This window comes from Schistocerca serialis, chromosome 7, assembly GCF_023864345.2.
Source record: "Schistocerca serialis cubense isolate TAMUIC-IGC-003099 chromosome 7, iqSchSeri2.2, whole genome shotgun sequence".
Classification (NCBI taxonomy): domain Eukaryota; kingdom Metazoa; phylum Arthropoda; class Insecta; order Orthoptera; family Acrididae; genus Schistocerca; species Schistocerca serialis.
In genome coordinates, this window is record NC_064644.1 from 127,444,520 (window position 1) to 127,458,760 (window position 14,241).

General features: G+C 46.3%; 1 protein-coding gene across 1 annotated transcript in view; it reads right to left on the minus strand.

Annotated features, from left to right (window-relative positions):
• The window catches only part of LOC126412152 (heat shock protein 75 kDa, mitochondrial), a 383,507-nt gene that overhangs the window by 132,222 nt on the left and 237,044 nt on the right, over positions 1-14,241 (minus strand). The window contains exon 5 of the mRNA XM_050081610.1: positions 1,989-2,060. Coding sequence (XP_049937567.1) covers positions 1,989-2,060 — 72 coding nt within the window. The remainder of the gene's footprint in view (positions 1-1,988; positions 2,061-14,241) is intronic.

The following is a 14,241-nucleotide window of genomic DNA, read 5'->3' on the forward strand; positions in this document are numbered from 1 at the left end:
CATTTTTCCATTCTCTGAAACCACTTAGAAAATGTGCCAGTCCAAGCTTCTTTTGGGATGCCACTCAGTGCACTCTCGTACGCTGCAATGGCCTCTTCATCTGATGAAAACCGTTGCCCTAGAATTTTTTCCTTAGTATTAGGGAACAGAAAGAAGTCACAGGGGGCCAGGTCAGGTGATAGGGGGGATGGGGTTACACTCCACTCTTTCCTTCTCCAGAAAGTCCATCGTTCTGGCAGTCCTGTGCACAGATGCATTGTCGTGATGCAGCAGAAGGTGCCCACTCTTGGACTTTGGATGCTGTAACTTCCATGTGGCGATGACTTTTGGAAGACAATCGTTCACGTACCATTCAACATTGACTGTACGACGTATGTCCAATGTCACAGAGGTGAGATGCCCGATCTTTGTGAAAAAAAGTTGCCACCACCTTTTTTCCAGAGCTCCGACTTCGTCGAACTTTTGTGGTGATTCCTCCCCTGGAAAGCACCACACAGAAGACTGTCTCTTCGTTTCGGGGTCATAATGGTAGACCCACGTCTCATCACCTGTGACGATATTGTAGGTGTCTTGAGAATTCTCTCCGTTGAATTTTTCGAGCATGATACGACACTAGTCCACTCTCGCCTCCTTTTGGCTTTCTGTCAGGGAATGTGGCACCCAACGGGCACATCTCTTAGTAAGGCCTAAGTGACTATGAACGATGGTCTGTGCTGCTGTTGATCCAATATTTACGGTCCCTTCAATGTCGCAAAATGTAAGATATGGATCTTCTTTGATCATTTTCCTCCCAGCATCAATGTTTTCAGGAGTCACAGCTGTTGTTGGCCGACCGGGACGAGGTTCATCTTCAATTGGCTGCCGACTCCTCGAAAACTCTCGAAACCAATTTCCAACTGTGGCCCTAGAAGGGGAAGCTTCACCAAAAACACGCAGCAAAGAAGAATGGCATTCTTCGCCACTTAAACCCTTTTTATAATCGTAAAAAGCCATGGCGCGAAAGTCGCGGCGCGACAGCTCCATCCTGCGCCGTCTCTGACTCAGCACTGCCTGTGCTTTCTTACCGCACTGTGGGGGGATCACCGCTAACTAGGGGCTGCGCGCGCACGTCCCAAGGTCGAAAAACATCGCTCTTTCGAATGAAAACAACCCCATTGTCCTCCGTCTTACGGTTTACGGGCTGCTAAAAACTTTCGGCATAGCCCTCGTACTGCCTCAACGTGTTACAGGTGCATTCGACACCTATCGTCATTTGGGAAGAGGAAAAATCGCGGCTCATCGGAAACTTACCGCCTCGAGACTGCTATCATCCAGTTTCTGTGTTATATGGCACACTGAAAAGATGCAGCTAAATGCGCAGCTGTGAACAACGGTGTTTGGCGATGTGGTCTACTCTCAGTGTTATTGCAAGCACTTTCCTTCGCGACGTTCGGCAGGAAACTGGTCGAATTGAAGCAGCATTCACTGAGAGCAGCGATTTTTGTCGGGTTTAAAACTCACTGTTACTGTCAGTACGAGGCACTAGAATCTGACGTCTGTCGGTTAGGATCTTTTAAGACCGATGTTCTCACACCGCGTTAGATACCTTTTCCTTGGAGGTACGTTGGAAAGTTCACGTTGATAGGCTACACTACCAAATCGGGCAATTTCATTCAAATGTGTTCAGGAGTACGTCCAATCAGCGTAGCTCCTTTTTGTCATTATGTCACACCTCCATGTCAACCCACCGTATTCTGGAGATTTCATACACTAAGCTATCACATACACACGACACGTCACTTCAGTCTTACAACTTACGTCAGTGGTGGAGGGTCATATGATCTTCTGGTGCAAGTTCTACACCACTGTAGCGCTACAGCTCGTGTTGTGTGGTCTTTTGGAGCGTTGACCTCTTTTTTTGTTTTGCATATTCTGACCTCATTTTCTCATACCGACACAATATGCTGTAGCAGTAATCCCACGCCTTTAAGGGGAGCCGCTGAACTCACCTTGGATCCCGATCGCGCGATCGTTCCGAGGTTGGACACCAACTCTTCCTTCGTCATGCCGATGCCGGTGTCCTGCAACAAAAAACAAAATATTCATTGCTTTGGCGTACACATCGCGCTGTGTTCTGGTAATTTGGCGCAGTTACAGCTTCTCAGCTGTCACATCTATATTTTTTGTAGGCTGTAGGAACTGTGTCGCGTAATAATAGCTGTACCACTTCACAGTCTGACCATCCTAGGCCAATAAAAGACGTATTGTTTACACTGGAAGATAGGAGTACAGTATTAGTTACAATTAATAAGAAAATAGGGCATTTCAACGTATTGTTTAATTATTGTAATTGTGGAATGCACAGTTAAATACATCTTTCGTGGCTCAAGGATCGTCAGACCGTGACCGAAATCGATCGTCAGAATAAAAATAAGTACACATGTGTATCGCATGATACAGTTCCTAACTGTTGGATCCATCTTTGTGTGCATAATTCAGCAACCAAACACATTTAAGTGAGAACAGTGTCTTCTGATTTCAATGTGAGTCTGACTGCGTGTAGAGCCTTTAGCCACAGCATTTGGCACTTAAACCCACTCTTCAATCCATTATCACGGTATTTCTTTCGCTTGACGACTTTGGTGGTCAAACATATTTAATTTAAGAAGAAATACGGTCCTCGCAAAGAATAACCGTTGTCGAAGGACATTTAGGTATACAATATCCGGAGGATGGCTGAAAAGGACATTTACTGACCGCTTGTGAGTGGCTCCGAGAATGTTTCTATATTACACGAGCGTTCATTGGTTCGCACTCTATTATTTACTACAGTGAACGGCAGAGCATCAGCGTATAGAGGAGTTTAGCAGCTTTAAATCCGATAGTTTGAAATCGGTGTAGAAAGTCAGAAACAGTGACGGCTACGGAGCAAGTGGTACCAATTTGAGTTAGTGGCGAAGGTCAAATCTTTAACTCCCTAATCTCAATCAGGGTCACAAATTTCAGCGAAATGAACTTGCCATGATGTCCTATTATAATAGTGAAGAGAATAAGACTGACTCTAAATAAAGTAGACCGCAAGTCTTCGCTGCACGTGGATACGTTGCAACAATTATAGTTATGCCTTTCGGCAAACAAAAATCACAATCGACCCAAAGAGAGCAATATTTGATCTGATTGGACGAAAACGGCTCTGCCCAGAAAGCCGCCAAGACACAACCGCAAAGCTAAAACGGTGGATATATGGTGGAACGTGAACTGGTTTACAAACAAAAAATTTGCCCACATCACTAGAGATACAGTCACTGGCTGAAGAGAAGACTTCGCAGTCCAGTCGCTCAATCATCTGCCTGTCATAAACAATTTTATTTGATCTCACAGTGAAGCAGCACTTTTCTGCATCCCATTCAATGAAAAGAACTTCAAGTGCCAATCAAGCAAACCCGTAACAGCACCCATGGCACCGACAACATTTGCCTTCACAGGCATTACATCGTTTTCAAAGAATGTACCTTGCAAAATGTCTCTGTACAACAAGGGAAAATAATCGTACTTATAGTGAAACAGAGAAGAGTCTCGTCATGGCCGGCCGGTGGTGGCCGAGCGGTTCTAGGCGCTTCAGTCTAGAGCCGCGCGAATGCTACGGTCGCAGGTTCGAATCCTGCCTCGGGCATGGATGTGTGTGATGTCCTTAGTTTAGTTAGGTTTAAGTAGTTCTAAGTTCTAGGGGACTGATGACCTCAGATGTTAAGTCCCATAGTGCTCAGAGTCATTTTTTTTTAGTCTCGTCATGTCGAATGCCATAGGTCAACTTTGGTAAGCCCCTGTATCAGCAAATGCGTTGAAATAATTATTAAAAACACGACTGGAATGTGGGTTAACCAAAATTCATCTCTCCAGGTTACCTCCAGTAAACAAAATCGAGCTGTCGTATATCTTGATGGATGGCTGGTACACAAAAAGCCCAGCAATACGACCTCTCAAATCACAAGTGCCGATGACTATTCGCTAAGGTGTACAGAATCTTATTCTGCTGATGATGCTGTTAGACCAAACGATATCAGTTACCTCGACCGCACGATGTTGGGACTAATGTACGACTCGCAGCCTGCGTGCAGATACCAGGTTCCCAGACTAGAACAAGAAACAAACTTTCTCGGTTCGTTGGCCCATTCTTTGTAGGGGCCCACATCCCGTCACAATGCGCAAAACGTAATGATCGCTGTCGAGACCTCTATTAGATTACAGTGGGATCTTTTACGACACTGGCATCATACAGTATTAGCACTTCCCGAATTAAGAGAAATACACTACCACTGCATTAGAACCTATGTAGGGACGTCTGCTCTTGGAAATATCTGTTGATATTCGATGCCACTTCCTGGCAGACAAAATTATGTTGCGGAAAATCCAAATTACGTAACTAGCCACTGTTTAGAAATTGGCTGACCCACAGGAGATTCTTCAACGCGTTTATCGTCTCTCTCTTGAAGCAGAAGCAGTTCAGTTGAACAGTAAACGCGATTTAATAAAACCACATCCTAAATGACCCTGGTCACCGGACTAACCAACATTTCTAAATACATTTTCCATGTCTTTACACTTGAAACAAAATCTGCCTGCTCCCGAAAAGAGAAACGCTATTCATTAACGATATATTCACTGCAGACGTACAAATGCAGTAAACAGAAGCGATTAAGACATTCACATGTGGTTCCGAAAATGCTGATCAACCTTAAATGGATACTGTCTTCTTTTGTCCTAATGTCCAAGGAGAGCAGTCACACTCATTCCCTCGCTCCCTCCGTACTTCAGAACAAGCCAGTGCTCAAGGCGGAGGCCACGGCCAATCACGTAAACGGTGTCGTGAGCTTTGCGACCCGTGAGGTCTACGTTGTGTTTCCGCCTACAAATATTTTGGCCGGACAGAGAACGCTGCAACAGAGTAGGGAAAAGAGAGAGGGGAGGGGGGGGGGAGTTTTGCCCAACTGCGTTGTAGTTATTATGGTTTATTTCAAATTTTTCTTTCTACATTACTGCAGCAAATGATTAAACTTATTATTTTATGAATTTTAAATTCTCAAGCAATTTTTTTTGTATGAAAGCCACATATTTTAAACGTAATCTTAAACCCCACAGACGTTAAATACTCTTCTAACGTCTTTTAACCTTTGGTCAACATCTATGTATCTTTTTCTTCTTTTTTTGAGGAGGGAGACTATAATCTTATTTATTTTCTTCTTTTTTGAAGAGGGAGACGAGAATCTTATTTAATTTCAAATATAGCATTTAACGCTTTTTCCTTCTGTTTATTTATCAACAAGTATACATTTTAGTTTCCTATGTGAATCTTCGAAGATATTCGTGATCCTGTGTCGCTAGCTAAAAACATTGCACATTTCAATTGGTATACTAGGATCTTCTATCCATTGATTGACCTTTTGTCCACTGGGCATTTCCTCTACCACCCACGCTTCATCAAAACTGTTTGCTGGAGGACGTGTCACTGTAGGCACACATGCTGCAAAACAATGTTTTTTTTCTCGATCCATGCATTCCTCCCTTATCCCCAGTTCTTGTATTTTCTTTCCCAAACATTGGATGAAGTGAAAGTTGCTATCGCAAAGGGGCGTTTCGGAGAACACTGTTTTCACAACTTTAATTCTAGCCATTTAAGTGCCAAGCACTATAGTTTTTGGTGACCACCCAGGCATCGTGTTTTTCAATGCAGAAAAAAATCTGTCATATGTATGTTGACTTTCGTCAGGTAACAAAGCAAATAAAACAGGAAATACCTTCGCCTCATCTCCTGTGCTACCGATGTCAGCGTGTATGGTGTACAGTTGTTTGATGTGTTTCGAACAATTTCAAATGACCTGTCCGTAAGATCGGTTCCATTTTGACACGGAATTTTCTCAGTTTCTTCCCAGTCGAACGCTAGGATTCTTCTGTCAGGAACAGACCAGAAGACAGTTTTCAAGAAACTGTTACCTGCAGTTAATTTCAATATGTCTTCGCTCAGTTGAATCTGCAAACCAATGCCAAGGTTCTGGGACGTCGCAATAACTTCCCTGTTTGCTTTACACAATTCAGTCTTGTAGTTCCCATAGTCTGAAATATTTGCGACGAAATCTAAACCTTTATCTTTCAAATCGTGAAATATCTCTTTAAAAATTTGGAAAATTGGCAGCATCTTTTTCTTGGGGAGTATTTTCTAGCAGTTACGAATTCGTTTCTTAATCAGCACATCTGCTTCGTCACGTTGACAATAATGTTGCTCTTCAACTATGATTCTGCAACAACAATTTTTAGTCGGCCTCGGCACTTACTCCGTTCGGAATTCACGCACAACCAGATCGTATACTCATCATATATTCTGTGCATACGGTAGCGATGATCATCCTTGAGAATGAAAGGCTTCCCTTTCGTTGTTGTCATTATTTCAATTACTCCCACTGTATAGAATTCAAGTGCCTTAGGCCTATGAAACTATATGAACACGAATGCTGTCGGCGAGAAGACTGCCTGACTGACGGTGACAACAGTTTCGCTGCTGGTGAACGGCTGGCGTAAATCAGCAGGGGGGGAGAGCACCTAAAAAAGGGTAGCAAACACGAAAGTCCAAGTAACCACGAAAACACTCCACATCGCTTGGACTAACCATCTCCTCGTATCTGTCTCGTTAACGACCGACTGTATAAACGTTGTTGATTGGAGAGCAGTTTTGAATTCTCTATGTCGTACACACTAAACTTTGATCAAATTAACACAGTTCTGGGTCAGTCTAAATTATCACGAGGAATGCTTGCGAACACCACTAAATCACAGCTGGCTTCGTGTTGCAGAGAAGTGAAATAAGCGGAAGAAACTTCTCAACCTTGAAGAAACTTCTCCATAGTCGAAAAACGTCGAAAAAAAGTCCGATATCCGTAAAGTAAATGAAAGAAACAACATAATTCTCAAAGTTGAACGCGTGTAGCGATCGAGATTGCCGTCTGCTGTATTTGTGCTGAGTCTTCGTTTTTATCGCGGCTGTCAAATTTTTTACGCACTAGCTGCCAGAGGCGCTGTGTTTCAGCATCAACAATATACGTTTATTGTTTGACTTTACAGCACAACTTTCTTCGGTGACAATAGCGTACATAGTTCCACATTATTGTTCTAAAGAGTTGTATCTACTCAATGGAAAGTTTCTCTTAAGCTACCTTTCCTAACAAGATAGTCTCCTTCTGAGATGTGCTAAGATTTTTCCATGGTGTGCAAGAATTATATTTCAAGTCCAATGTATCTGAATATTATGACACGAAAAATGAAGTTGTTCAGACGGCCCATAACGAGCCTTTCCGAAACTGGTGACCCCGATATAATCGGCATGCGTAAACAGCACACAAAAGGCCCGACATAACCAACATGCGTAAGCAGCACAAAAAAAGGCAAGGACTTCCATAAAACCAAGTTCGAAAAGTGACAGGCGCACCGGCTGCGGCAATACCTTCAGTATCCACACGCAGTGTGGCTGCCGTCTTTCTAGCCACACAACCTCTTACTACGGTTTGAGCAAGTTGGGGTAAACTTTCATTAGACTAGAATATCTACAGATTCCACGAAGTTTGCCAAGGTGGTCAGCCACCTCGATCACTATTTCGCTGGAGACGTCGAGGACGTGATAATGTCGCCACCTGAGACCAACTTCCACGGGTAACTTAAGGCGGAACTTATTTGCAAAATCTCTGCCTCATAATAAGAATGCGTACACCAATTTTTGACACAGGAAGACATCTGCGACAGAAAAGCATCGCAGTTCCTGAGGCATTCGAGAACCAAAGTCGACACTTGGATCGTACCAGACAACCTGCTACGTATCTAGTGGACTAGCCGCCAACCCCCGCAAGTCAAAGCTATTACAGCTTCGCAGACTGAGATGCCTTTAGACGCAGTCGGAGGCCTGGGTGAAAAGATACAAGACGCCATTGGTTACATGGCCGGACTACGATTCTCTCGCAGCCAAGGTCGTCTGTTAACAAAACAAATCAGCGAACTGTTATCCTGTCGCAACTCTAGCAACGACAGGAGTCGCTACCACAATAGGTCACGTAGCCATTCTTCAACAAACTCTTCGACACCTCGTGATAACAAGTTCATTTACACGTATCGAGGAAGGTTTGGGGATCAGGCGCCCAAGTGCACTTCATCCTGCGCCTACCCAAACGCCAGCGGCAGTCGGGCTTAGCAACTATCCAGTCACTTCCTGACCTGTCACGAGGGACAGTACAAAATATCGGATGGAAAGCCAAGGTTTTAAATTTCGCATTTAAGAAACTTTTTACGCAAGAAAATCGTCAAACATACCATCGTTTGACCACTGTGCAGACCCCTGTATTGAAGACATAGGAATAAATATCCCTGCTGTACAGAAACGAATGCAAATAAGTCACCAGGTTTGGATGGAATCCCAAACCAGTTTCACAAAGAGTACAGTACACTTAGTGTCTTAGTGCAAAGAGTACACCCAGACTTAGCTAGCGTCTATGGAGAACATCTCGCCCGGTGCGAAGTCTCAAGCGACTGGAGAAAAACGCACGCGACTCCCGTATATGATGATGATGATGTCCCATACACCGAGGAGCGTAGGGAACGATGCGGTAGACCCGCACCGCCAACCAGGCAAGGTCCTAGCGGAGGTGGTTTGCCATTGCCTTCCTCAGACCGTAATAGGGATGAATGATGATGAAGATGATGATAAAGACAACACAACAACACCCAGTCATCTCGATGCTGGGGAAATCCTTGACCCCGCCGGGAATCGAACCAGAGACCCCGTGCGCGTGAAGCGAGAACGCTACCGCAAGACCACGAGCTGCGGACTCCCGTATATGAGGAGGGTTAAAGAATGGACCAGCAAAATTACACACGAATATCCTTAAAGTCGACTTGTTGCAGAATTATTGTATATATTCTCAGTTCGAATATATTAAATATGAGACGGAAAAACGTCCGTCCGCGAATCAGCACTGTTTCAGAAAGCATCGATCCTGCGAAAATCATTTTGTCCTTTTCTCACATGATATCCTTCGAACTATGGACGAAGGGCAATAGGCAGATTCCACATTCCTAGAATTCCGAAAAGCATTTGACATGGTGCCCCACTGCAGACTTAATGAAGATACGAGCATACAGATTAGGTTCCCACATATGTTAGTGGCTGAAAGACTTCTTAATAGAATCCAGTGAGTTGTCCTCGATGGCGAGTGTTCGTCTTCTGAGACACAGGGATCTTTCAGAGTGCCCAGGCGAAACGTTACATTATTTGCTATATACATAAGTGATCTGTCAAACAGAGTGAGCAGCAATCTGCAGTTGTTTGCTGATGATGCGGTGGTGTACGTGAAGGTGTCGTCCTTGAGTGACTGTATGCAGATGAAAGATGGCTGGTTGGTTGGTTGGTTTGTTTAGAGGCGGTAGAAGGGGACAAACTACGAGATCATCGGTCCCTTGGAAGATGACAAGAAAACAATAGACATATGCAAGAAACAGTTAGAAGAGAGTAAAACAAGAAAGCATATTACAGTGGCTGGCCGACCACGAAAATAAAAAGGAAAAGCCAGCCACCCTGCAACACATTACAACCTCCACCCTAAAAGCACTAGGGTGGAGGACACAGAGGGACAAAGGACATGCGCTAAAACTCAGATCAAATGGTAAAACCCACCCTCACGGATGAAACGTAAAACCAAATCAGCCGATGAGGCGTTGTCTGCTAAAATCCATGATAACGAGTCCGGCAACCGAAGATGAAGTTGCAGGGCAGCCAAAGAAGGACAGAGCAGAAGAATATGTGCCACTGTCAACCGGGCACCGCACCGACACTGAGATGGGTCTTCATGGCGCAGGAGGTAGCCATGGGTGGCCCAGGCACGGTCAATGCGGAGCCGGCAGAGAACCACAGAGTCCCTACGAGAGGCCCTCATCGAGGATTCCACACATTCGTGGTCCCCTTAATGGCTTGCAGTTTGTTGTGTGTACTGAGATTTTGCCATTCCATCTCCCAAATCTGAAAAACCTTGCGGCTTAATAATGAACGCAGGTCGGTTGCGGGGATGTCCATATCCAAAAGTGGTTTCCGTGTAGCCTGTTTGGCCAGCTTGTCAGCAAGTTCATTCCCTAGGATTCCGACGTGACCAGGTGTCCAGATGAACACCACTGAACGACTGGACCGTTCCAGAGGGTATATAGACTCCTGGAAGGGCACTACCAAAGGATGACGAGGTTAGCACTTGTCGATAGTTTTCAGGCTGCTCAAGGAGTCAGTACACAAAAGAAAAGACACCCCAGGGCATCAAAAGAGATACTTAAGTGCACGAGAAATGGCCACCAGATCTGCAGTGAATACACTGCAGCCATTGGGAAAGGAATGCTGTTCAATATGACCGCCGTGAACGTAGGCAAAGCCAACGCGACCATCAGCCATCGAGCCGTCGGTGTAAACCACTTCAGAGCCCCAGAACATGCCAAGAATCGAGATGAAGTGACAGCGGAGAGCCGCAGGGATAACGGAGTCCTTAGGACCACATGAAAGGTCCAGACGAAGCTACGGCCGAGGAGTACACCTTGGAGGTGTACGTGAACGGACCCCAAGTAGAGGTGGTAAAGGGAAGGACTTCAGTTCGGAGAGAAGGGACCGCACACGAACCGCAATCGTTAGCCGGACCTGGGCCGCCGATGCGGGAGATGCAGTACCACGGGCGGGAAAAGGAGATGGTAACTCGGATGCTCAGGAGAACTACGAACGTGTGCATCGTAACTGGCAAGCAGTTGCGCACGTCTGATCTGCAATGGAGGGACCCCAGCATTCACCAGTACACTGATCACCGGACTCGTCCTAAAAGCTCCTGTCGCTAGTCGAACACCGCAGTGGTGCACAAACGAGTAAATGCAATGCTGAGGGCGCTGCCAAACCATAAAGCACACTCCCATAGTCAATTCAGGACTGGACAAGGGCTCTGTAGAGCCGCAGCAGCTTAGAGCGATTTGCACCCCAATTGGTGTTACACAGGCAATGGAGGGCATTGAGGTGCTTCCAGCACTTCTGTTTAAGCTAAAGAAGATGAGGAAGCCAAGACAAACGAGTGTCGAAAACCAGTACTAAGAATCGATATGTTTCCACTACAGTGAGTGGATTGTCATGACAGTAACATTCTGGACCCGGATGAACGGTACGACGCCGACGGAAGTGCATGACACACGACTTTGTGGCTGGAAACTGGAACCTGTAGGCTAGAGCCCATGACTGCACCTTGTGGATGGCTCCCTGTAGGCGATGCTAGACCGTTAACCGTTAATGGCCACAAGAAATAGAGTTACACTCAATACAAAGCCCTGTGGGACTCCATTCTCCTGGATATGGATGGAACTATGGAAGGCACCAACTTGGACACGTAAAGTACAGAGCGACAGGAAGTTTTGGATAAAAATAGGCAGCAAGCCCTGGAGACCCCACTCATACAATGTGGCAAGGATATGATGTCGCCAGGTCGTGTCTATTTTTTACGTAAGTCAAAAAAGACGGCAACCAGGTTTGGCGTCTGGAAAAGGCTGCTCAGATGGCAGACTCGAGGGACACAAGGTTATCAGTGGTAGAGCGACTGTGGTGGAAGCCACCCTGACATAGAGCCAGTAGGCCACGCGACTCCACGACCCAGCCCTACTGCCAACATACCATACGTTCCAGCACCTTACAAAAAACGTTTGTGAGGCTGATGGGCCGATAGCTATCCACATCAAGCGGGTTTTTACCGGGTTTGAGCAACGGAATGATGGTGCTCTCCCGCCAGATACGGTTGAAGACGATGGGGAGATGTCGCCTGTAGTTAGGCGAGAGATATTTAATCATCTGGCTGTGGATCCCATCAGGCCCAGGAACTGTGTAGGGGCAATGTGCAAGGGCACTGAGGAGTTCCCACTCTGTAAATGGGGCGTTATAGGAATAACTGTGGCGTGTAGCGAATGAGAGGACGTTCCCTTCCAGCCACAGTTTGAGTGTGCGAAAGGCTGGGGGTAATTCTCCGACGCAGAGACTCGAGCTAAGTGCTCGCCAATCGCGTCTGAGTCGGTAGATAACATGTCATTTATGGTAACACCAGGAACACCTGTGGCTGACTCGTGCCTCGGGCAACCTATAGAACGAGAGATCGCGGTTTCTGCTGCAGAAATAATTGTTGTAGTACCTGCTCAACCATCACATCGATGTTACCGTGTGGGGGAAATTCAACGGTGACAGCAGAGGTGAAAGTTCCCCAGTCCACCTTGTTTGAAGCCCATGTGAGCAGGTGTCTATGGGCCTGACGCTGGGGCAGTGATGGGAAGATGGGTAAGTGGTCACTACCACACAGGTCGTCATATGCTCTCCAGTGGATAGATGGGAGAAGTCCTGGGCCTCAAATTGATAAATCAATGGCCGAGTAACTACCATGAGACACACTGAAATGTGTGGCGGCCCCAGTATTTAAGAGGCACAAGTCGAACTGAGACGGTAAAGTTTCGACATCTCTGCCTCGGCCAGTAAGCACAGTACCACCCCACAAGGGGTTATTGGCGTTAAACTCTCCCAAAAGTAGGAAAGGATTAGGAAGGTGATCAATCAGTGCAGCTAATATATTCAAGGGTACTGCACCATCTAGAGGAAGATATACATAGCAGACACCTATTTCCTGCGTCGTCCTTATTCTGACAGCCACAGCTACAAGAGGGGTTTGAAGGGGCACAGGTTCACTACAGACTGAGTTTAGGACATAAATGCAAACTCCACCGAACACTCGATTATTGTCGCTATGGTTCCAGTTATATCCATTGTAACTGTGGAGGGAAGGGATCCGCATTGCTGGGAACCAAGTTTCCTCGAGGGCAATGCAGATAGCAGATGTAAAGCTTAACAGTTGCCGTAGCTCAGCCAGGAGGATGACATCGTGACACTGGGAAGGCATAGAGCATTCAATGAGGTAGTTTACGCCTCAGAATCACCTGCTGCCACCGATTTATTGCCTGAGCAGTCCATAACCAATGTGTCTGAGGATCTGACGAGATGTAGGTCCTCAGCGGACACCAAAATCTCCACCCCATCCTCAGACACAGAGCTTGTAGGTAGTGGTGGTGTGGGTGCCACCGCAATTTCCTTGGTCTTAGGGGTTTTCTTTTTGGATTTCTTTCGTTGCTCCTTGGGTTTCCCTGGCTAGAAGGACTTCACTGGCTCAGTCTCCAGGACTGAGAATGAGTGTGAAGCCCTACGACCAGCTGCTTTTGGGCTCTTCGGCCACTGGCGGGTGTCGTCTTTCCCACTAGAAGAAAACTGGGAAGGGAGTGACCCAAGGGACCACTTCCTAGCGAGAAGCCAAAGAAGACTTATGCTTCTCCGGCTTTGAAGTGGGGATGGATTTCCCCGATTGTTGGGGGGTGTTGCTCCCACAGCAGTGGTGCAGGAGCAATAAGAAGGGAAATGCTCCCCACCATCAAGGGGGCAGGTGTAGTCTTCCGGCTCTGAGAGGTGACTGGGGTTAGTACAGCTGATGATGCCAGAACTGTTGTACTGGCAGCATAAGGCGATGTCGTACGCACAGGATGCAGGCATTCAAATTTCCTCTTAGCCTCAGTATAGATCAGTCGATCCACGGTCTTGTACTCCATGATTTTCCTTTCTTTCTGGAGAATCTTGCAGTCTGGCGAGCAAGGCGAATGGTGCTCTCCACATTTGACAGAGATGGGAGGCGGGGCACATGGAGTATTGGGATGTGATGGGTGTCTGCAATCTCGACATGTGACGTTGGAAGTACAGCAGGAAGACATATGGCTGAACTTCCAGCACTTAAAGCACCACATCAGGGGAGGGATATAGGGCTTTACATCACACTGGTAGACCATCACCTTGAGCTTCTCGGGCAATGTATCACCCTCGAAGGCTAAGATGAAGGCACCGGTGGCAACCTGATTATCCCTCAGACCCCGATGGACACGCCGGATGACATGTACACCTCGCCACTCTCAATTGGCGCGCAGCTCATCGTCAGACTGCAAAAGAAGGTCTCTGTGAAATATGATACCCTGGACCATATCTAAACTCTTATGGGGCGTGATGGTTACAGAAACATTCCCCAGCTTGTCACAAGCGAGTAACGCCCGTGACTGGGCAGTGGATTCTGTTTTGATCAAGACTTCCCCAGGTCTCATTTTGGACAAGCCTTCCACTTCCCCAAACTTGTCCTCTAGATTCTC